At 36.4% G+C, this 25,121-nt stretch overlaps 1 protein-coding gene and 1 non-coding gene across 2 annotated transcripts; both read right to left on the bottom strand.

The window, feature by feature from the left end:
- Positions 1 to 3,385: 3,385 nt before the first annotated feature.
- Positions 3,386 to 8,891, bottom strand: LOC104760549 (UPF0481 protein At3g47200-like). The gene is made up of 5 exons (XM_087500069.1): positions 8,752 to 8,891; positions 8,308 to 8,518; positions 4,592 to 5,206; positions 4,041 to 4,329; positions 3,386 to 3,917 (listed from the first exon to the last, which is right to left on the bottom strand). The coding sequence occupies exons 3-5, from the start codon at positions 5,168 to 5,170 to the stop codon at positions 3,637 to 3,639; spliced, it is 1,149 nt and encodes a 382-aa protein (XP_087356195.1). The 5' UTR covers positions 5,171 to 5,206; positions 8,308 to 8,518; positions 8,752 to 8,891; the 3' UTR covers positions 3,386 to 3,636.
- Positions 8,892 to 13,656: 4,765 nt separating this feature from the next.
- On the bottom strand, positions 13,657 to 13,763 carry LOC147921512 (small nucleolar RNA R71). The gene has a single exon (XR_015589883.1). It is a non-coding gene; the product is annotated as a small nucleolar RNA R71 (small nucleolar RNA).
- Positions 13,764 to 25,121: the final 11,358 nt, after the last annotated feature.

Below are 25,121 nucleotides of genomic sequence, written 5' to 3'. Positions count from 1 at the left end.
TTGCCTAATAATGATATAGTCTCTATTACTCATATAGGCACCGTACACATTAGTCCACGATTGATTCTTTCTGATGTCTTACATGTCCCAGATTTTAAATTTAATTTGATTAGTTTAAGTAGACTTGTCAAAACTTTAAAATGTTCTGCTCATTTCTTTGAAACTTGTTGTTTGATTCAAGAACTTTCTCAGGGCTTGATGATTGGGAGGGGTAAAGTCTTTCAAGATCTCTATATTCTGGCTACTGAGAATACATCCCTCTCCACATTGACTTCTGCAGCATGTTCTTTCTCTGGTTCAGTGGTTGCTGATGGTTTACTTTGGCATCAAAGACTAGGTCATCCATCACATTTAGCTTTACAAAAACTTGTTAGTATCATTCCTTCTTTAAAGAATTTTTCACCAGATATTTCGCATTGTTCTATATGTCCTTTAGCTAAGCAACGAAGATTGGCTTATGTTTCTCATGGGAATTTAGCAGATAAACCTTTTGATTTAGTTCATATGGATGTCTGGGGTCCGTTTAGTATTGAGTTTGTTGAAGGATTTCGTTATTTTCTCACTTTAGTTGATGATTGTACTAGAAATACTTGGGTTTATATGATGCGTAATAAAAAAAGATGTTCATACTATTTTTCCAGCTTTTCTTAAGTTTGTTTCCACACAATATAATACTACTGTTAAGGCAATCCGATCTGACAATGCACCTGAATTGGCTTTTACTGAGATTGTTAAAGAACAAGGCATGATGCATTATTTTTCTTGTGCGTATACACCACAACAAAACTCTGTAGTGGAAATAAAACATCAACACTTACTCAATGTTGCTAGATCCTTGCTCTTTCAATCTAATGTTCCCTTACAGTATTGGAGTGATTGCATTTTAGCAGCAGCTTTCTTGATTAATCGATTACCATCTCCTTTATTACATAATTGTTCACCATATGAACTTTTACATGCCAAATTACCTGATTATACTTTGTTCAAAAGTTTTGGTTGTTTGTGTTATGTTTCGACTCCTAGTCATACTCGTAATAAGTTTTCTCCTAGAGCCACACCATGTGTTTTTTTAGGATATCCATTAGGCTATAAAGGGTACAAAGTATTGGACCTAGTAACTCATTCTATCACCATTTCTAGGGATGTCGTGTTTCATGAAAATATTTTTCCATTCAAAACTAATGATAATCTTTATTCTATGATAGATATGTTTCCTAATACGATTTTGCCTTTACCCATTCCTTTGCATTATGTTGAAGCAATGCCTATTATTGATGAGGACTCATTAATACCTACTGATCCATCTACATCAATACCATCATTAATACATCACGATAGTAACATTAGAGCTAGTACAGAGACAACTGATACAGATCTTTCTACTGTTCCCATTGCTAGGCCTAAACGTAATTTGAAAGCACCTAGCTATCTATCCGAGTATCATTTTTCTCTTATTACTTTTATATCCTCCTTACCACATACAGATCCTCTTCCTCCATCTCACCTTTCCTCATCACCTAAACAGATAACACCTTATCCCCTTTCCTCTTTTTGCACCCTTGATCGATATACTCCTCTTTTTCAGTCTTATATCTTCTCTTATAGTCTCGAAACTGAACCGAAAACTTTCCATCAAGCTATGAAATCAGTAAAGTGGACTAATGCAACAAATGAGGAGTTACATGCTCTTGAGCTTAACAAGACTTTTGTTGTTGAGACATGACCTGCAGATAAGCATGTGATCGACTGCAAGTGGGTGTTTACAATAAAATATAACTCTGATGGCTCTGTAGAGCGTTATAAAGCAAGACTCGTGGCACAGGGGTTTACACAACATGAAGGAATTGATTATCTGGAGACCTTCTCTCTTGTTGCTAAGCTTACAAGTGTTAAGTTGTTATTAGGTCTTGCTGCTGCATGAGGATGGAGTCTTACACAGATGGATGTCTCTAATGCTTTCCTCCATGGAGATTTAGAAGAGGAGATATATATGAGCTTACCTCAGGGATATACGCCTCCACCTGGTACTGTCCTTCCTCCTAATCATGTGTGTCGTTTACTCAAATCACTATATGGATTGAAGCAGGCGTCACGTCAGTGGTATAAATGTCTATCGTCGGTTTTACTGGGTGCCAACTATGTTCAATCACCGGCTGATAACACTCTGTTCGTTAAAATCTCTGTGACATCATCTGGCGACTTTTCTCTTGTGGATGTACTTGTATATGTCGATGACATTATGATTGCCAGCAATGACGATGCTGCTGTGAAGACATTAAAGGAATCGTTGAAGGCTGCTTATAAGATTAAAGATCTTGGTCCTGCCCGTTCCTTTCTTGGCTTGGAGATTTCGAGATCATCACAAGGAATCTCTGTTTGTCAATGCAAATGTGCTCAGAATCTTCTTGAAGACGCATGACTACTTGGTTGTAAACCGAGTTCTATACCTATGGATCCTAATCTTCGTCTTACTAAGGGTATGGGAACCTTATTACCGAGAGCTTACTGGTCGACAGTTATATCTGACCATTACTCGACCAGATATCACCTTCGCTGTTCATCAGCTCAGTCAGTTTATATCAGCTCCGACAGACATTCATCTTCAAGCAGCACATAAAGTTCTTCGTTAACTCAAGCAAAATCCAGGTCAGGGTCTCATGTACTCTGCTTCATCTGAACTATGCTTGAATGCTTTCTCGGATGCAGATTGGGCTACTTGCAAGGAGACAAGACGATCGATTACAGGTTATTGTGTTTACTTAGGCACATCACTGATTTGTTGGAAGTCTAAGAAACATGCCGTAACTAGCCGCAACAGCACTGAATCTGAATATAGGAGCATGGCACAAGCTACTTGTGAGATTATTTGGTTGCAACAGCTTCTGAAGGACTTACATATCAAGGTCACTTGTCCGGCTAAGCTCTTTTGCGATAACAAGTTTGCTATGCATATTGCCATGAACCCTGTGTTTCACGAACGTACAAAACATATAGAGATTGACTGCCATACCGTACATGATCAGATCAAAGCTGGTAATCTGAAGACTCTTCATGTCCCTACCGAAAAACAACATGCTGACATTCTTACTAAACCTCTACATCCTGGTCCCTTCCATGGTTTACTTCAGAAAATGTCTTTATCAAATCTTTATCTTCCACCCTCTTTGGAGATAAAGATTTGAGTAGGGGTGTATTAGATATCATGGTTTACTTTGGTTATGTGGACTGGTTAAATCCGGTTATGTCAGTTTATATCTTAATCAAGTATATAAGCTAAGAGTGGATTAGGATCAGATTAACAACTTGTAACAAACTTTTATCAGATTAATCAAAACGGTGTTTCTCACCTTTTTCTCACCTTTTTCTCTCCTCCGTGGCTTTCATCTTTTCCGATTAATCGGATCTTAATAGCTCTTTTAAGTATTATTCAAAACAAAAACTTTTACAACACCCCAAGCAACGTGTAGGGGAGGTTAAATCAACACCTAGGAACAAAAGAAAACAAACTAAATTCAAGACGGTATCAAATATTCAAAATTAAAGAAAACAGATAAATAGTAATCAAATATGATGAAAGCCGATAACAAATGCAAAAGAAACTTGGAAACAAGTTTTATAGGATAAAATCATATCTAGTTATTTGCATTTGTAAGCTTGGATGACGGAAGCCACCGTCCCAACCAGAGTCAAAAACAAGAGAAGTACGGCGGCAAGCGTAGCTGTTCCAGTCCACAAGTCTTTAAAATAGACTTTCCTGAGAGTGGCCCAACACCTTTTTCGTCGAGATTTATAGCAAGCTCTGAGATTCGTGGCTATGTCATGATATTGGGAGGGGGCCGCTTCATTCAGACCAACCTTTAACTTATTCACCATCTCTACCACCAAGCTCGGCCGACCCACACCATTTGTTAGCACCCCTGTGTTCCAGCATCACATGTTTAATTTGTTATTGTTTTTTTTTTTAATTTTATTTTGGGTCAACTCATGTTTGTTTTTATTCATATCAATTCAAGAGAAATATGTATTCATGTATTTTTTACCTTCTTCAGTGAGTACCTCGACGTCTGTATCCGAAGTAATCAGAAAATTTATGAAATGTATGTAGTTAGAAGTAAAGGGTTTTAACGTAACATTGCATTGCTCATACGCAATGACATTTCTCAGAATCCTTTCTGAAGCTTCACTTGCATGGAAAGGTGACATCTGTAAGCAACTTTTCTTAAACGCCACATGCAGCGAATAATTATTATTGTCAGCGTCCTTTCTGATGGAGATCGGAAGCGATAACAAGTCCAACGGCTGTTGAGAGAAATTCGAGAGATTGTACGCCTTAAAACAAGAAAGGGGTTAGAATAAACTCAAAGGTTCAAACATAATAAACGCACGCACTTAGAGTTCTGTTTATAAAAATTAGGCTACTCTTAAGTCTTAACCCAAAGCGGAATATGTATCATAGATAAAAGCCACCACAAACAACTACGATTTCAAACTCCAAACACTAACAAACGAAAGCCTTTATCAAAAGAAAGAAAAAAACCTAAAATTCCAACTAAGAAATGTGAACTTGAAAATAGAGGATGCAAAAGTTTACCTTGAATTTTACTCCTACGCGGGATAGGTTACCCGCGTTCTGCATCTCGGCGATAGGTGACCCACTTACGGCGGTCAGACTTGGAGTTTTGTCAAGTGATTCCTCATAAACACATCGGAACATGTCTGTGAAATGATTGAACTTTGTATTTTTTTTTATCTTCGTTTGCAGGGAAAATAATTCCAGGATGAGTCCCTCGAGCGTCTTATTCTCATTTATACCCAATTCCGTCAAATGGGGACTGAACAATTTATCCAAAATGAAATAGGGAAGTTGATTTTCCAGCAACATGAGATCTGCTATCACTTTTGAACTGTCGATATGGTGCTTCACGATCGGACTATTTGAACTTCCACGACCATCATGAAGTTCCATAATGAACTCCATGATGAATATTGAATCCTGATGGATAAGGTCCACGAAAAATTCAGATGTCATGTTGACGATTGTATCCTTCTCCTTATAGCTTTCCTTAATACGTTCTTCTTCCACATATATGGTTCGCTTCATTTCCTCAATAGTTTCTGTATTGAGTCTTTTGGAGAAAGCGTCCAAGTACGCCATCTTTACCAACTCCATTGGCTTAAATTTTTTTCCTTTTTTTTTTTTAAATGCCTAACAAACAGAAATGGCCACATATTAATCATTGCATTATGAAAGTGACAGTTCCAATATATCTAAACCAAAACTTAAGGGAGGAGGTGTGCAAGATCCTCGTTTCATCTAAAACCTTTGGCATACAACTGTTGTCGAAAAAGAAGTGGATTTTTTTTTCAAAAAAGTTAACAACAAACGAGTAATTTTGAATTACAAGTGACCAATTATTATTAATAAATTTTTATAGATCCGTGTTCTCAAAATTCGTTTGCCTTATTTTTTTAGATCGAGATTCTTTACCCGACCAGATTTTCAATGGTTTTTTTCTTTTTCTTGTTTTCTCATTTCATGCGAAAGTTTAAGATCAGATTTATACAGTATATATTGCCACTCGCACGTGTAATTTCATTGATGTCAATTTGGTCCTCTGAACCTCATCGTATTTTCAAATATTCAACATATTAATATCTTTTAAATCTCCATTAAAAAAAAATCCTCAAATTAAACACCATACTTTCAAGTTTTATGCCAAAAATATTACTGTTAGTTTAGTGTTCCAAAAATATCACCAAGTTTTGAATTATACGGGTTTAGAATTAAAAATTTTGGGGGTTGAGTTAAATATGTATATATGGATTTCTTTGCAAACTAGTACATTTACTATTCAGGGTATAGGAAATAAGGTTTACTGTTTAAGATTAAAAGTTTAGTTCTGATGTTTTTTTTTGTTTTTATCAACAAAAGTAAACGATTAGCTCAAAAGAGTTTAGTTATGATGTTTGAAAGTATAATTTTATTATTGTGGTACTTTTGCAAAATCAAAACTTAAGTGATATTTTTTTTACATAGTGGTATTATAAGAAAGAAAACTTAATTAAGAGCATGATATTTTTGAGAACTTTCCTTTTTAAAAATTCTTAAAAATCATCTATATATGGATTCTTTAGCTATACATACATATATTACTCAATTAATGAAGTAAAAGATATGTGTTTAAAATCTCACATTGGCTAAAAATATTAAACAATGATTGATAGTTAAAAATAAGACCAAATTGAATTTGCAACCGAGTGAGCATAAAGCTTAATTATGAAGCATCCAACATTAAAAATCTTGTATTGATTTATTTCAGTTCTTTAGTCAAACCCTTTAATTATACAAGAATAGTATATTTTAAACTTTTAAAATGTTTTAAATAATGTTATTGATATATTTAAACTTTATTAAAATTAAAAACATTATGAACATTTGATTTAAATTTATTAAATGTTTAAATTATCTTGGACCGGGTTATATAGCATGCCGGATTTGAATTGATACTAATATATATTCAGTATCATTAACTAATGTTGTATCATTATTTTATTATTTTGTTAACACCATGGATTTAATTTGATTCAATTAGGATGATGTAAAAAGTGGGGCATTTGCAAAAATATTATTTTTCAATATTTTTGCAAAAATACTTTATCTTGTTGTCCATTTTCAAAAGTAACTTTATTCTATATACAAAAAAATTAAATTTTAAACCCTAAACTCTAAATACTAAATTCTACCTCCTAAAAATACCCTAAATGTAAAATAGAGAACCCAAACCTGGAAAAAAAATCTTAAAGTTAATTTAAAACATTGTAATTGTGTAAAACTGAAAAAATATGAAAATGGCCAAAAAATTAGGTATTTTTGAGGGTATCTAAGGGTATTTTCTAACAATTTCTCTAAATAATTATCCCTGGATTAAATCCTAATACTTTTTAAAAAATTAGAAAAAATCCAGAATGCTAGGATTTTGGGAAGGAAAATTAAATACTTTAATAGCATGTGATACTTTATAATGAATGCCGTATTTGTTTGGCTAAAAAAAGCCAAGATAAGGAATATATAATCACGAAAGTGCTATCAATTTTAAGTAGTTTGAACGCTTTTAAATATAATATATATCTATATTAATATTTTTGAAATAGATTTTGTGTTCTACTTATACTAATTGAAAATTTACAAACTTAACCCCTAAAATATTGCACAGAAAACAATAAGTAATATATGGCAAAAATGGAAACTAAATATATCAACCAATTATAAAAATTACATATTCCTTTACCAAAATAAAATATTACTCTTTCTCTCTGTCTTTCACAAATTATATTAGTTAGCATCATATCAAAATTATATTAATTATAATTACATATATATATATATATATATATATATCCTAAACAATAATTTATACTGTAAAATTGAAAACAAAACTTGGCCGAACGGGTCATGATCGATATTGACATAATTTCTATGTATGATGACTTGAATATAACTTTTAATCTTTTATATCTCTAAATATACAATTATATACTAAATTACACACGTATCACAAATTAAATATTGAAAAAACTAAAATCTAATTCATACAGTTTTATTAATATTAAATTAAAAACTATAAGAAACTAAATCATTATATGTAAAAATTTAAATTTTTTTTTGCAATGTACCACCAGTTCAAATTACTAAATTACACATGTATCATAGGCAAAATTTAAAAATAATAACTTGAAATCATATACTTTTAATATGAAATATTAAAATATAAAGATTAAATTCTTAAATATAAAAATGAAAAATTATCTTGTGGTATACAGCAGTTTAAATTACTTAACTACATATTTACTGCGGGTTAAATTTTAAAAACAAGAAACATTTAAATCTTATAATTTTAATATCAAAATAAAAAATCTATAAAATCTAAATTATTACATAAGGAGGAATGATAGGCGTCATAGAAACCAATCTTCTACGGTGGAGAAACTTGTTAAACTAATCGACAAAAAAAATCGCAAGCGGCTAAGCACTATCAGAAATGGAGAGATGACATCATTCAGACATGATTTGCTGCAAGGTTCTATTAAGATTATAGCATATTATTTCGAAAAATATTTTAAGAAAGGCTTTGATTTTAAAATGTAAAGAAGTTTATTTTTTTTTGAATATAATTTTAATATTAAATTAAAAAAAATTACTTTTTGGTGTACTGCGCATTAAATCCTAGAATATAATTGATACACTTTCGTGATGTTTGTATATATTTTTGTCTGCGTATGCATAATTTTATGTATTTTACAACGTACTTTATTTCCGTACTCGTGCCAGCATCGTCTACGTCGTCCTTAGAAGATACCGGCATCAATTTGGAAGAACGATGAAGCGGGCCGATGAGGACAATCTGAGTTGTATAGGCTCGGGGATTCGCTTTACGAATTGCCTTTGGCACTCTATAAATGCAAGGTACTGGTACTGGAGATCCCATCTTCGATAAGTTACGACCTTTTTTTTTTCTTCCTGCATCAAAGTTTTTTTTTTTTTTTTTTTGTTAAACGCATCAAAGTTTTGTTAGATATGAAATACAATCATACCATACAATTACAAACTAAAGAGAAAATGGAAATCAATTATATCATATAAAACATAATGCGTTGCATAATAGATAAATTTTACAAAAATATGATTATAATTATCATCGTAGTTCTTGTCATGTAAAATATGAAAGACATAATTAAGGAAGAAGAGCTAACTGTTAAGAGTGACGAGCTATGGAACGAGGATTTAAGTCTCTTATAAAATCGTTCACGATTTCTCGTACTTAGATTTACAGCAGAAAGAAGAGGGGTCTTATATAACATTGAGAAAAATTGGCAGCGAGGAAGACGATCCTATTCTATGAATAAGTGGTGCAACTTGTGATTATGAAATTGGTGGTAAGCGAAATTACCCTCCAATTACCAGTTTATGCAAAAACAAACTTTCGTACAACAACATAATTACAAACAACCTATCATATAATAAACTTGTGCAAGTAGTTTATTACAATATTAAGGGAATGACATACTGTCAAACCCAACGATATACGATACAAACATTGTTAATATATATAGTAGATACTTTGACTAAGTAAAATTATATGCATGGTATATATATTCTATATAATTCCCTAGTTACATTTATAATAAGTTTTAACAACAATACAAAATTTAGAAAACACTCCACGTTCAGTCCTGCATCCAAATATAATATAAAATCACTTTACTTGATTAGGGGTCCGAAGGATTGACATTTTACTAATATATAATTTATATATGTGGAAGATGTTCAAATGGTTAGGGGTCGACCATAATAATATGCGTAAGCAAGATGTACTTACAAAGCCTACTAATCAATCGTAGAAGAGAAATTTCGAGAAATAGCTTATTTTTTTCAACAAAAAATTAGTTCATATGAGTTAATTTTGAAATAGATTTCCCGCAACCAACTATTTTAATAAGCTTTTTGTTTACCAATGATCTAGTTGAAACAATACTTTACTGTCCATACGATGGGGGAGTATGACCGAATCTGTTCCATTAGATTCAAATTTCTATAGTACCTATTTTTGAAAACTCTGGTGAACAGTAAGTCTGGAGACTCAATCAGCCGCCATATTTGTTTTGCCAACAAAGCCGAAGTAAAATTATCGACATTATGGAAAGCCAAATCGCCCAACTGTTTACTAAAACATAATTTCTCACACGCGAGCCAATGCATACCCTCTATCTGGCCATTTGTACTCCACCAAAAATTCGTCACTGCACTAGTAAGTTTGGATGTGATTGTTTTCGGTAGCCGAAAACAGGACATCACAAATGTTGGGACAGCAGTTGCAACATACTTAATCATAACCTCTTTTCCCTCTTTTGAAAGTAATTTTTTCCGACCAACCATTTGTCCGACCCTGTAGCCTGTCGTGAACAAAAGAAAAAACTTTTGTTTTAGACCCACCTAAACTCTCAGGTAAACCTAGATATGAACTATACCGCCCAAATTTGTTATCCAAGAACACCCTGCATCTCCGTCCTTGTGACCGCATTAACTGTATGACCAAACTGAATAGTAGATTTAGGAAAATTAATTTGCTGTCCTGAAACAGCCTCATACTTTCTTAAGATATAAAAATTAACCTTACATTGTTCCTTATCGACCTTACAGAAAAACAGACTATCATTCGCAAACAACAAATGCGTAATTGGCGGACATTTGTTTGCTACCTTAGTCCATGTAATCAGCTTATCCATCTCCGCTTTCCAAATATTTGCAATTAACACTTCCGTACATAAGATGAAGAAATAAGAAGATAAAGGATTCCCCTCACTTAATCCCCTCTCTGGGAATATCAATCCATTTAGATGACCATCCAAAAGAACTTTATACTCAATCAAAGTAACACAAAAGATAATCCACTGATCCATTTTTTCGCGAACCCCATTCTTCGTAGTAATTCTCTAACAAAAATCCACTCCATACTATCATATGCCTTACTCATATCTGATTTAATCGCCATAAATTTCCCTTTGCAGGACAGATTCGTCTGTAACCCATGAAACATCTCCTGCACAATCAAGATATTATCTAAGATCAACTGGCTTGGAACGAAAGCCGATTGAGTAAACGGTGCAACTTGTGATTATGAAATTGGTGGTAAGCAAAATTACCCTCCAATTACCAGTTTATGCAAAAACAAACTTTTGTACAACAACAAAATTACAAACAACCTTTCATATAATAAACTTGTGCAAGTAGTTGATTACAATATTAAGGGAATGACATACTGTCAAACCCAACGATATACGATACAAACATTGTTAATATATATAGTAGATACTTTGACTAAGTAAATGTATATGCATGGTATATATATTCTATAAAATTCCTTAGTTACATTTATAATAAGTTTTAACAACAATACAAAATTTAGAAAACACTCCACGTTCAGTCCTGCATCCAAATATAATATAAATCACTTTACTTGATTAGGGGTCCGAAGGATTGACATTTTACTAATATATATAATTTATATATGTGGAAGATGTTCAAATGGTTAGGGGTCGACCCTAATAATACGCGTAAGCAAGATGTAGTATATTTCAGTCAATTAAATTATCAATCCACAATCGACATTAATCAATTCACTAAGAATACACAAAGTTGCTTAATCTATTCTTAATAGGAATTGGTTTGTTGTAACAATCTTAACTAGCAAAACAAATTAAAGAAAAGAAACAGAACATAACTAACAACAAACTTTAAATCAAAATTAAACAAGTGAATGTTGGGCAACGTAATTGACTTGGGAGATAGCTAACCAATCCTAGATGTCTAGACAACAATCAAGAACAATCCTACGGCTAAGAACACTAATGCAAATCAATCCATTTCCATGGTAGAGATTCCTATACTAATCAAGTGATAATCAACTTTTTCCAAAGGCAATCACAAAGCTAGCATGCATTAAGAACAAGTCTTAATACCACTAAACACCCTAATCATCAATTTCCATTGGCTATGAGTGCAAAGCCCTTGAATAGTTTGGTTCAGGAATTTCATCAAACACCTTCTGGGCAATGGAAATCCTAATGTCTAGATTCAAGCTTGATCAAGGCTTTCCAGCATTATTAATACTAAACAAGATATGAAACACATAAATAAGGCTCTAGACATCAAAGATCAATCATCTATCTCCCTAATCTACCTAGCCCAAAGTTCTAATGATCTACTCCCTCATCATCATGATCACACAAAGGAAAGAGTTTGGTCTTTGTGAAATCATAATCAGAGATTATAGATTAAGAGATTTGAAAAAAAAATTGCTATTAAAAACTTAGAAGTACTCAATCATTCAACAAACCAAGGGTAAACAATCTTAAAAACTCTCAATGGCTGCCAAACAAGAGATAAACAAAAGATAAACCAAAAATAAGAGATAAGAGATAAGTCTCCCCTTAATAGGGTTAGAGTATTTATAGCAAAATAAAAGGGAGCCGGGTCAACCCAGTTCAAACCGGGTCAAACCCGGATCAAAACTAAAACAAGTGTGGTGATGGTCTCACACGGCCATGCTTTGACCGATTGAGATGGCCGATTGGGATGGCCGGGCACACTTTGGCCGATGGTGGTGGCCGCTGGTGTAAACGGTGTTTTCTCTTCTTGAGCTCCATCGGCCATGGCTTGGCCGATTGATGAGGTCGCGTGGCTCCAACGGTCATGGCTTGGCCGATTGAGCTTGGCCGCTGCTGTAAACGATCTTTCTCTTACTGAACTCCATCGGCCAGCTCTTGACCGATTTGGATGGCTGCTGGTCTTCACTCGGCCACCGTTTGGCCGCTGCTCTTGGCCGCGTGTGGCTCCTGTCTTCACTCTGGCTGTATATACGTTCACTCAAACAGGTATAACTCTTTACACGCACATCTGATTGGCCTGAAATCACCTCCATTGCAAAGCTTACTCAATTTCCAATAACTTAGATGAAGAACTCTGGAGCTAAATCCCAAAGAAAGGTCTTCATACGAGTCGATCTTTGAGGGACTGCAAACTGGTTCCGAATCATCAATCATCTTGTGTGCATCCAAATGTGTGTCTTCCATTATATTGCTAATTATTGACTTATTTGGCTCCAAAGCACACTTTCCTTGTACATCTCTACTCCATCATCTGAGATAACAAACTTGATGCAAAATGCAACCTAAACAACCTAAATGCTTATGAATATGCACAAAACAATGAAGAATTAAGCTCTAAAATTACATAAAAACACAAGATATCAATGTACTTACAAAGCGTACTAATCGTATAAGAGAAATTTGGAGAAATATCTTATTTTTTTCAACAAAAAATTAACCATTAGTGTGCTGATTTGTTTCATTTAGGATTTATAAATATTCAAGATTAAGTTATGTTACTAATTGCTCCACCACTGTCAAGTTCTTGTTTTGGTTGGTAGTTTGAGTTTCAGGTGTGCACTCGAGCAAGCACTCGATCGTGTGCCCTTTATCTCAGTGATCGAGTACCAGTCAATCAATCAGCCAATCGACCAAGTAGCTAGAGCCTGCACTCGATCGTGTGTCAGTTCGAGCAGGTGGTCGAGTTAGTTGATGCAGACAAGATCAAAGGGAAATCAGAACTTAGAGAAGTACATTGATCACATCAATCGCCTACCGAGGGACTTGAAACAGCAGAAAACCAGGATCCTTCAAGAACAGGAACAACAATTGCTGATGGATCCACCAATGCACAAGAACCAAAGGCCAAGGCAGATTGGAGCAGGAGATGCCCCTAATACACATACACGGAGAGCTGGCATAGTACCTCCTACAGTGGCCAACAATAATTTCGAAATCAAAAGTGGCTTAATCAGTATGATCCCGTCCAATAAGTTTCATGGACTGCTAACGGAGGACCCATTGGATCATCTGGATGAATTTGACAGGCTTTGTGGCCTTACAAAGATAAATGGTGTGAGTGAGGACAACTTCAAGTTAAGGTTATTTCCATTCTCTCTAGGAGACAAAGCTCAACTTTGGGAGAAGACACTTCCAACAGGAGCCATAACCACATGTGATGGATGCAAGAAAGCCTTCTTAGCCAAATTCTTCTCCAATGCCAGAACAGCAAGATTGAGGAATGAGATTTCAGGCTTTGCACAGAAGAACAATGAGACATTTTGTGAAGCTTGGGAGAGATTCAAGGGCTACCAAACACAGTGTCCACACCATGGGTTCAGCAATGAGTCACTGCTCAGCACATTGTACAGAGGTGTTCTGCCCAAGATAAGAATGTTGCTAGACACTGCTTCCAATGGAAACTTCCTTGACAAGCATGTAGATGATGGATGGGAGCTAGTGGAGAACTTGGCTAAGTCAGATGGCAACTACAATGAAGACTATGACAGAACAGTGAGGTTTGTTGATTCTGCACCAAATGAGAAGTATAAGAAGGACTTGAAGATTGTCAATGACAAGTTAGACATGATTCTGCTTAGTCAACAGAAGAACATTCACTTTCTTGGTGAGGAGGATACAACAATTCAAGATGGGGAGAATGAGGTAGCTGAGCTGTGTTATATGCAAAACCAAGGAGGTTTCAAGCCCTACAACCAATTCAAGCCAAACAATCTGTTCTATAGGAGTACAAATGTGGCTAACCCACATGACCAAGTCTATCCACCACAACAAGCACAACAGCAGCACACTTATGTACCTAAACAACATAACCATGGTTACCAGGCTCAAATGTGTCCTCCACCAGGGTTTCAGACCACCCAAGCCTAGGAACCTGACTTAAGAACATTGATGCAGCAGCTGTTGCTTAACCAAACCACTAGACATCAGGAAACCTCAAATAAGTTTGCTAAGATAAACCAGAGGATAGATTCTACCTATAATGACCTTAACATTAAGTTTGAGAGCTATAACTCAAAGGTTAAATTCATGGAGAGCAATAAGGCTTCAACTTCAGCCCCAAAGCCTAATCAACTACCTGAAAAAGCAATTCAAAATCCAAGAGAGTTTACTGCCAAGGCTATATATGTCATAGAGGATGATATCACGGAGGACAGTGAGGATCAAGATGGGAAGGGTATTCAACAAGTTTCAGCTCAGAATGAAGCAGGAGACCAAGCAAAGAAGACACTCGACAGTCCACTTGACTCAGCACACGATCGAGTTGACTGATCTGGTGAAGGATCTCCAAGTGAAACTCAACAAGAAGTCTGTTAAGAAAGCAAGGCCAAGGCTCAAGATCAAGAATAAGTAAGGTTCAAGTGTATTGACTGTTTTGACCAAGAACAAGGTTCATGGTGATCAAATTGAACCAGGGGGGGGAACTCATCACATATTTGATCTCCAAACCAAGCCTGAAATGGCACCAAAAGTCAAGCTTAGTGACTATAAACAAGATCACTAGGGAGGACGTCCCTAAGGTATCTTTGTATATAAGTTTAATTTCCTTGTGTTTTTGATGTTTTTCTTTCATATTTTTTTGTGCAGGCTTTTACATGGGTTTACAAGTGGAATTAAACAGTTTTGGACTTGAGGAGAAGGCTTTTTGAAGCCACTTGACCAGCCCATTAAGAAGCACACGATCGAGTGCTAAAGAAGCTTAAGCCCACTCGATGCTCTCTCTACTTGCTCGATCGAATGGAGGGAGAAAAGAGTTCAAATTCAAAATTCTGGTCACATGCTCGACCATGTGGGGTCGACTGGTGGGGTCGAGTGGTAGAAAAAGTGAGTCAAAGATTCCAATTTTAAATTGTGAATGGTAAAAACGCTCCACCTTGTCCCCTTGTCTCCTCCACTTCTTTATAAACACATGAATTCGAGCATAAGCTCCTCACATTCCCTCATTTGCATATACATTTCAAATTCTTGCTAGAAATCTCTTTTAGAAGCTCAAGGCTCAGTTCTTTCAATTTTCTTGGTTTACTAACCTATTAACTTTGAGTTTTGAGTCTATTATTCTCAGTTTCTTTTGAAATGGCTTCCAAGAAAAGTGAGACACCAGAATGAGCTGCTGCTCGCCGAGAAGCTGCTAAATTTGTAGCTGCTAACTTCCCTGAGTTCCAAAAGGTGTCATATGTTCCACAAGAAACATGAGAAAGCACTTGACCAGGCACTCGACCACGCACACGGTCGAGTGGCTCGTCGAGTAGGGGGACACGGCAAAACCAACCTGTGGAAGAAGATTGGGTCATGACTGAGAGTGAGGGCGAATTGGTATATGATTTCTCTCAGAATAGGAGCAACATATCAAGAGGGAAGAGGCCAGCTGAGGAACCATAACAAGTTGAGGAGCCACAACAAGAAGAAAGTGATGAGGAGGAAGTAGAAGAAGATTCTGGAAAGCTGACCACAACCCAGCTCTATGATGCTTTCATGAGCATGAAGTTTCAATAGACCAGATATCCACACAAGGAGACCATGAAGGAGCTTGGTATAGCTGAGGATATGGAGTTTCTTTTTAGCAAGTGCAACATGACCAAATTCATGGGGATGCACATGGAGGGTTACAAAGAGATGAGCTGTGAATTCTTAGCAACTCTCCAAATGCATGACTATGAAGACATGATGGATCAAGAGGAAGGGCCAGGCTACATCACCTTCTCCATCAAATGCAGGAATTATGAGCTCTCTATTGTGAAGATTGCTGAGCTTTTTGGGTTTGATATGGGGACTGCTAACAACATTGCCATCCCAAAAGAAGAACTTCAATCTGTTTGGCAAACTATTGGAGAAGATAGGCCATATTCCTCCTCCAGCACCAAGAGTTCCAAGATTAGAAGCCCAGTCCTAAGGTACTTCCACAAAGCTTTAGCAAACACTCTTTTTGCAAGAAAAGAAACTGGGAATTTGAATGAGGGAGAGCTCAAGATGATAGATGTAGCACTATATTGCATCATCACAACAACAAGAGATGGGACTATCATTCTTGGGAGTAGTGTGCAAACAAACCTTGCCATGTTTCTCATTGACCAAATGACTTACTACAGAAGCAGGATCAGCAAGTTATACAAGAGGGGCTCAACCGGAGTCCTAACAATTGGAGGCATCATCACTCCAATCCTTGTGGCTTCTAAAGTTCCACTAAAAGGTGAGAAGACCAAGTCAAGGTGGATTGACATCCCATACCTCACCTCTACTCTCATTTTAGCCAAGGAGAAGCATAATGGGAGATACTTGTTCAACTTTGACAATCCAACAATGGGCAAGGCTCAGTTTGTTCTGCCAAACCAAGAAGCAAATACAATAAGTGAAGGGCTTAACATTGATTTCTGGCCAGCAGCTGAGCCATTGTTTGATGGAACAACCCCATTTGCAGAAAACCAAGCTGAAGATGTTAATATGGCAGATGAGGAAGAGAAATTTTACTTTGATGACTATGAGCCCCAACCAAGAGATAGTAGAGGAGTGAGAGAGACCATCAAGAGGGTGACACTTCTCCAAAAGTGGAACAAGTGGCATGGTAAGACTGTTGAAAAACTGAAGAAGAAAGTGGTGACGATGTCTATGTCTATCAAGGGTATGAAGAAAGAGATTGTTGAATTGAAGGATGGAAATTCATCCCTAGCACCAACTGAGCATTTGAGGAGGAGTAGCTCTACGAGAGCCATGCCTAGGGCTGAAAACCCTTTGGAACCTTCAAGAGCTTCATTGATAACATGATTTTCACCCAGGGTATCAATTCCCTATGCAGTTGTAGTACAAAGGGTTATCAATCCAAATGGTCGTTATGCTAGCAGATAAGATATGGTCATAACTATGCAAGTCAAGCCAAGCAATAGTTGGGTTTGATCTAACAATCCTAATATAAACAAAAGAAAGCAAATGAACAAGAACCATACGAGCTAAGCACTCGATGCAAGCATTCAAGTACATGATCCGGTGGGGTGATCGAGTAAACTAGATAAACAAGAACAACTCGAAGGTATACTCGAAGCAGGTGATCGTGTACCTGCTCGGGTAAGGGATCGAGTGATGAATAAAAATGTAAACAATCTAAATACCAAAGCTCCTAAGGATGTGGTAATCGACTCCTAAGTGTTCCTGACCAATATGGATGTCCTACATGCCTCAAGCAGATATTCCCTAGACAATGAATCTCTAAAATCTTGTTAAAACACTCTCGTGATAGAAACAATCAACCTTAATCACTTTCCTACCCAACTCTCGTTGGAGAAACATGACCAAGGAGGCAATACAAACCAATTCATTATTGTCAATAAACCCCTTACTCATCTAATCTCTTAGGCTAAGTGAGTAAATCTCTAGCATTGAATGTTTCAAGCATTTAATCTACACCTCTTGATGGTAAAACACCTTAGATCTAATCTCAACCTCTCGGTCTGTTGATAGCATTAAGAACACTAATCTAGAAGGGAATTTATAAAACATAAATATAAAAGCTAAGACATCCTAACCGATCAAGAACACAAAATCGTCTAACCCATCCCTAGAAACTTTATTACACTACTCAAATCTCATTGCAGAAAATACAAAAGCATAGATAAAAGAAAATTGCATTGTATTAAAAGTAGAGTAGAGTAAAAGAGTATAGAATCAAAAATGCAAAAAGAAATGAAATTAAATCCTAACAAAAGTGTAGAAAGAGTTTTGAGTCGCTCAGTTCTCTCCCAGAAGCTCTCGCTCTCTGTTCTCAGGGTCTGCGGCGTGCTAAGGCGAGTGGAAGAAGAGAGGGGATTATATATGGAAACCCATTAACCCTAGTTTCCCAGTCCTGCCCGAAGGTCTGCTCGATGGGGTGCACGAGGATGTGCTCGGGTTGCTCTTCGTGGTAGTCTCTCGGATTATTCTTTCTGTTCTTAGATCCTCCTCGATCGGGTTGGTGTTCATGCTGTTCTTCCTGTTCCATAACTCCTTCGGGTACATGCTCGGGTTCGCCCTTGTTTATCCCCATTTTCGGCTCTTAAGCACCTGTTTTCATCCAAAATATGCAAATGCAAGAATGCAACACCCTAAATGGCCTAAATGTGGATTCCTACAGTAAATGACCTAAAAATGCTAAGGTTAGGGTGAAAACAATGCAAGATATGGACAAAAAAAGATGCTAAAAACATGTAAATTAGAGAGTTATCATTCATCATTTGAGCCATCACAGAGTATAAGAGGTCAAATTCGCGCAGAACAACAAGTTCCGAGGCACTCGACCAGTGCACTCGAACTGACACTCGACCGAGTCACTCGACTGAGCACTCGATCAAGTGCATGTCCGGAGCCATAGTCGAGTTGCCTCCTTCTCCATCAGCAAGCCAAAATCAAGCCCTAGGCTCAAGCTACACCTATGACAGCATGACTGATGCTGTAGATAGCTTCTTCCACAACCCTTGAGGTACCAACATCACCTTATCCATTGTTTATACCATTTAATTGCATATTTTGTTTGTTTTAGTTCTTAAATTCCCTTTCAAATTTTTATTACACAAAAGACTGTGTAATTTAAGTTTGGGGGAGAGTTTAAGACAGCATTTGACATTGTTTTCTATTTTCTTATTTAAAATTTTTAAGTATAATCATATTAGCATTTGCATTTCATCTAAGGCATAGAAAAAACAAAAAAAAATGAAATTTTTTCACAAAATTCATTAAAAAACAGAGTGTTCATGTAGATTGCATTGCATATTAGGATCTTGTTAGTATGTTTCATGTAGGACTGTTTCATATTTGCATTAGGGATCAATGATGAGTTTAGCTTTGTTAACTTGTTTAAATTCACTAAACTAGGATCAATGCCCAAGTTAATAGTACTTTGATGCTAGTTGAGTGGTTAAAAACATAAGATTGAACCAAGTCTAGAATTCCTATATTGCATTCTGTCTAAACTGAAGCATGTTGTGATTTGAAGTCATTTCCTATTTATAAGAACTTAATATTGACTTTTAAATATCAGTTTGTGCAATGTTTTAAACTCATGGATACTTTATACATATTTGGATCATCTTTACCATTTTTACCACTCTTGTTGATCCAAGTAGCTGATTTCATCATTGAATCAGTTTCTCCTACCCAAAACCAACCTTTCTTTCAAGCCATGTTTATTCTTGAGTGTGTGAGGCCTATTTTGGGATTAAGCTTGGTAGAAAGTGTTAGGTTTGAACTGACAAGAATAAAGCCTTGTGTAGTTCTAGTTTGGATTTTTCAAACTAGATAGGACTAGGAGGTTTAAGTTCTGGGTTTGGGACTTGGTATGTTTGAAAAAGAAAAGCAAAAGAGGGAAAAGATAAAGAAAAAGGTAAAGTCTTTAGGATAGAAGTGTTTTAAAACAAATTTAAACTCTAAGTGAAAGAATGGAGTAGTAAAAAGGGTGTAAATAAGGTTCTAGTCAAAGAAAAGAAAGATAGAAAAGAAGAGTCTAGTAAAAGCTCTATGAATTGGGAAACAAGTAAGAAAGAGAACCTTAGCATTTAAGAAAGAAACCTCCATTCCACTAGAGAAACAAAGTAAGAAACCTCTCCTAGGACTTAAAAACAGTAGAGAAAAGGGTAAAAGAGAAGAGATGAAATTAAAGGGTAGAACTAGGACATTTTGGGATTATAATGTTAGGAACAAACACTTTGGGTACCTTTGGGTAGACAAAGTTTTGTTCTTGTATATGTCTAAGTGATCTTACCTTTAGCCTTCTTCTAAAGCTCAATCCACTTTTTGTGAGAGAAACCTTGTTATTGATAAGCCCCACTCAAAAGAGAGACCATTTTTGTCTCTAAACCCTTATTACCAAGCCAAATGAGTTTAAACATTGCATAATCTGATTCATGTTCTTGCTTAATGAATGTTAAAGGAAATGACTGATTTGAATGCAATAGAAAGTCTAAGGCTTGAATCAGTAAAGGTTGTGAAAGACTTGTCTAAAATCTTGAAGTATAGCTCATTCACCTTGCATCATAGTACTAGTAACTTGAACATTGATTATAGCTGGTCTATTAACATGCTTACGGTTCTGAGATCCCACCTTCAAACCTCTCTTCCTTCTTATGTCTTGTTTGTTTGCTTGAGGGCAAGCAAAGACTAAGTTTGGGGGAGTTGATATTTATATATTTTACCATGTTTAACCATGTTTATTCACATCTTTTACATGTTTTATTAGCTTGTTTTGTTACTTTCATGTAGTTTAAGGACTGTTTGTGCATTAGAGTAGGATTTGCATTGCATTTGCATTGTTTCTTGTTTGAACAGGTGAATTGGACTCAAGGAGCATGGAAATGGCATTTGAGATGGAAATGGCATTTGAGATGAGAGAAGTGCAACTAGTGTAGCGGATAGAAGTTGAATCAAGGAGAAGACCAAGAAAATATGAAGCACTCGACCATCACTACTCAAGCACTTGACCGTTTGCTACTCCAGCACTTGACCGTGTGCAGCTCATGGACTCGACCGTGTGATACTCAGGGACTCAAACGTTGGGAAGCAGAGGAATGGACCACTCGACCATAGCCACTCGACCACTTGTGGTCGAGCACATCGAGCCGCCTCTCTATTTTGTCAGCTAGCCAAATCAGGACTTTCTTCCCTCAATATATATATCCCTTGTACCCCATGGCTGCCGATAACTCTCTCTTTAGGTCAGAAAAATATATGTAGCCACCAAAAACCTAGTTCTGACCCCTTAAGGGTTTTTAGCCTTTATTTATCATTTGCAACTTTTATTTACTGTTTTTTCTCAGATTTAATACTTTGTAAGTCTCATAACTTTCTGGATATTGAGAATCTGAGTTTGTTTCTTTATACTAAGTTGTTGTTCATCATCTCATCTGTCTTATCATGTTTGTTTCATCATTTTCTGGTTTTATGTTTATTATCATCATGATCTGTTCATCTGAGTAGTGAGCTAGGATTCTGGAGATGGATTAGGCTGGTTTAGGGCTGTGGTTGTTTAGATTAGTTAAGCTTGTTTGATAATATATCTCATCTGGGTTAGATTTTCTCTATGATGTTTTTATACTGAGAGGGTAAGGATAGATCTTAAGCTTCCTTGCATCATACCAATGTTTAGGTTGTTAGATAAAGCTAATACTGGAGTTTACTGTGCCTAGCCTAAGAGATTAGTTGTCTAGGGTGGTTTTTGACAAATAATGGTCTGGTTCTTAATGACTATTCAGTATGGTTTCACCAATGAGAGTTGGGTTATGATGTTACTGTAACTTGATCACTTCTGTCATGAGAGTGGATTAGTGAGATATTAAGATCATTGTCTTGGGATAGCTCAAGTTTGATTGAGATTTGTTAACTAGTTTAGATAGCCACAGCCTGAACATCAGCCCATGAATCCATCTCTAGAAGCCTACTTTGTTATTTGATTGTCTATTATCGTATATTATCTCGTTTATTTGCATTTGTTTCTGTTTTAAGTTGTTAAGATTGCTTCTGTTCTTCGTATAAATCCAATCGACCTAGCCACTCGACCATACACACGGTCGAGTACTTGATCGAGCACCTTCGAGTTGTTCATTTGCTTTCTGTTTCATTTTAGTTTTCATCTTGTTTCTTGTTTTGTTTTACTGCTTTTGTTTAAGTTATTACTCTTGTTCATTTTACATTCAACATTGTTTACATTATGCATTTATATTATTGTCTTAGGATTGTTAGAAATCAATCATCATCATAATTGTCTTAACTTGGATCACTGTTCACATCCTGATTGCATACACATCACACACTTTATGGATTGACATCTCTTATACTACAACTGCATAAGAGAATTGAAACCTCTTACACATGATCATCATTGCTTATGTCTTTGTTTGCATGTATGCATACATTCATTGCATAAGTACATTTTACACTAAAAAGATTATGTTTCACTCTCTGTGGGATCGATCCTAAAATACTACATTGATTAACTGTGCACTTTCAGTCGTCGTGTGGTATTTTAAGGTAAAAGTTTTAGAGTGAAATTCCACACACATCACATCGCTAGAGCAATTACTTTCAATAAAACCTCTTTCCCGTCTTGAGGCAGGAACTTATTGTTCCAACATTTTGTCATGTTTTGAAACTTTTCCACAATGAATTGAAAGAGCTCTATCTTCTTCCTGCCAAACTATTCTGGAAGCCCCAAGTACTTATTGCATCCATCATCATTATGAATCTGAAGAAATCTTCTAATATGATTTTTAGTTGGATCAGCTGACCAGATGCTCTCTCATATTGAGTTAGGATGTCCTTTATGGCAGCACAAGACCTCATATTTGCTTGACAGAAAAACAAGGAGTCATCGACAAAGAGCAGATGGCTAATTGGGGGACTATCATTACTGATTTTTATTTTATCATGCCTTCTGCCTCAGCTCGCTTCATCATGTGGCTTAATACTTCAGCACAAAGAATGAATAAGTAAGGGGAGAGTGAATCACCTTGACGAATACTGCGTTCTGGTTGGATAAAGCCTTGAGGATTGCCATTGATAGTAATCGAGAAAGTTGGTGTTCTGACACATGTCATAATCCACAGGATCCACTTAACATCAAAGCCAAATTTATGCATATTTTCATGAAGAAAATCCCACTCCAATCGATCATAGGCTTTAGTGATGTCGGTTTTGATCGCCATGAATGAGTTTGCACAACGTCGTTTTAGTTTAAAAGCAAGGATGAGCTCATGTGCTATGAGGATATTGTCAGTGATGATCCTTCCAGGGATGAAGGCAGCTTGTTCCTCAGAGATGATGTGGTGAAGATGTTGCTTCAGCCTTGAGACCAGAATTTTAGGGATTATTTTGTAGCTGATGTTGCACAGGGCGATGGGACGGACCTCGCTCATATGCTTGCTTTCTAGTCTTTGGGATTAAGCAGATATTCGTATGATTCAGAGATTTATCAAAGGTTCCTTGTTCGAAGAAATCGTGAACTTCTTGAGTTATAGCATCCTTTGTAGTTTCCCAGAAGTTTTGGTAGAAGGAACCAGTAAAGTAATCAGGCCCTGGAGCTTTTGTTGCCCCAATGGAGAAGACCACGTTTTTTTATCTCGTCCTCAGTAACAGGCCTGACTAAATCCTCATTTGTTTGTGTTGTTACCCGTTGTTGAAAATCTTGGAATACATGATAGTGATTATTTTGGTGGCTAGCTCGCTTTTGAACAGGTTGGTGAAGTAGGATTGTGCCAACTTGCCTGTCTGATTATCCCCATGATATTTGTGTTGCTCATCATCAAGGATGGATAACATTTCTTTCCGAGCAGTATGACTCTTTGTAGTTGTAAAGAAGAACTTTGTGGTACGATCACCACTTGAAAGCCAAGTCTTGCGACTTTTAATTCTCTAAAATTCTTCCTCATTATTATAAGCACAACTCAACTTCTGGCTAATATCCCAAATATGTTGTGTTGAAGAACCATTGGAGTGAGCTTTATCTAGTAAAGACTTCAAATTTCCTATTTCTTCTTGAGCATTTGTTCTGTTTGCTTTTTTCCAGATGGAGATTGACCTTCTACACTCGCGCAGACGAGTATTAAGAAATGTAGCTTGGCCAGGTCTCTAATGATTCCATCCATTGTTTGCTGCCACAATGAATCCATCTCTATTTAACAAACGATAGTAGTGATAACTGGTTTGTGATCTGATTCAAAGAGTTCCAGAAACTCAACATGAGAGGCTGGATACTGTGCAAGCCATTCAGCATTCACCATTTTACGGTCCAAGCAACATGCTACATCATTATTGTATCGTTTCCCCACCCAAGAGTATGGATCACTAGTATACTTGAGGTCTTGAAAATCACAGACCTGAATCATTCTCCTAAAGTCAGCAAAAGAACTTTCAGGGAGAGGGGGACCTCCCTTTTTTTTCATTGTTGCTCTTAATTTCGTTAAAATCTATGATAGTCATCCAAAGGCCATTTCTACTCACAATAGTCCATTATAATCTTCCCAAATCAAGTGTCTTTGAGATGGATTTGGATTACCATAAACACAAGACAAGTAGAAACCCAATCCATTAATTTGAACATAAGTATCTACAAGGTTTAGGGATTGATAAAGAACGAAAACAGAAATACTACTATTCCAAAGTAAAGCTACAACACCACTTAATCCAATAAGAGGGATTGTTACAATACGATCATACCCTAGTTCAGCACCAACTGATCTGACAGTATCATCTCCTTTTTTTTGTTTCAAGTAGGCAAATGATGTCTGGAGAGAAGTTCTTCTTAATATCCTTAAGACGTCGAACTGCGAGGCCATTGCCTAATCCTCTATAGTTCCAAGCGGCTGTCCTCATGGGGGAAGTGGTGGTATAGTGCCTACTGCGCCTCTGTCAAGTCCTTGGGGGATGCGATTCTCCCCAGAGTAACTTCCTTCATCATCTTTGCAGTTCATGACTTTGGAGCACTCAATTCAGATGGATCAGAAATGTCGTCTCTCCTACGCTTGCCCCAAATTTTCATAGCCAAGTCAGACTCACCTTGAATTGTAGAGTTACAAGCCTCTTGTGATTCATCAGGGAATGCTAGAGCATCATGGTTGGGATCAATATCATCAAGAGGATCCTCCTGAATGTGTTCATCATGTAAGGGCTCCTCACGAACAGCTTTGTTCATCTGGTCCTCCTCTGCAATCTCACAAATGATAACACCA

Source organism: Camelina sativa, chromosome 18 (assembly GCF_030686135.1).
Source record: "Camelina sativa cultivar CO46 ecotype springtype chromosome 18, ASM3068613v1".
Lineage (NCBI taxonomy): Eukaryota > Viridiplantae > Streptophyta > Magnoliopsida > Brassicales > Brassicaceae > Camelina > Camelina sativa.
Note: the sequence above shows the minus strand (reverse complement) of the source record. Positions and strands in the feature narration are given on the sequence as shown.

Bases quoted from the DNA above. Each gene is read 5' to 3' on its own strand.
- LOC104760549 (XM_087500069.1), bottom strand. From the start codon at position 5,170: ATGGAGTTGGTAAAGATGGCGTACTTGGACGCTTTCTCCAAAAGACTC. The intron at 4,330-4,591 runs GTAAACTTTTGC...TCTTGTTTTAAG, and splicing joins GCGTAGGAGTAAAATTCAAG to GCGTACAATCTCTCGAATTT. The intron at 3,918-4,040 runs GTAAAAAATACA...GCTGGAACACAG, and splicing joins CGAGGTACTCACTGAAGAAG to GGGTGCTAACAAATGGTGTG.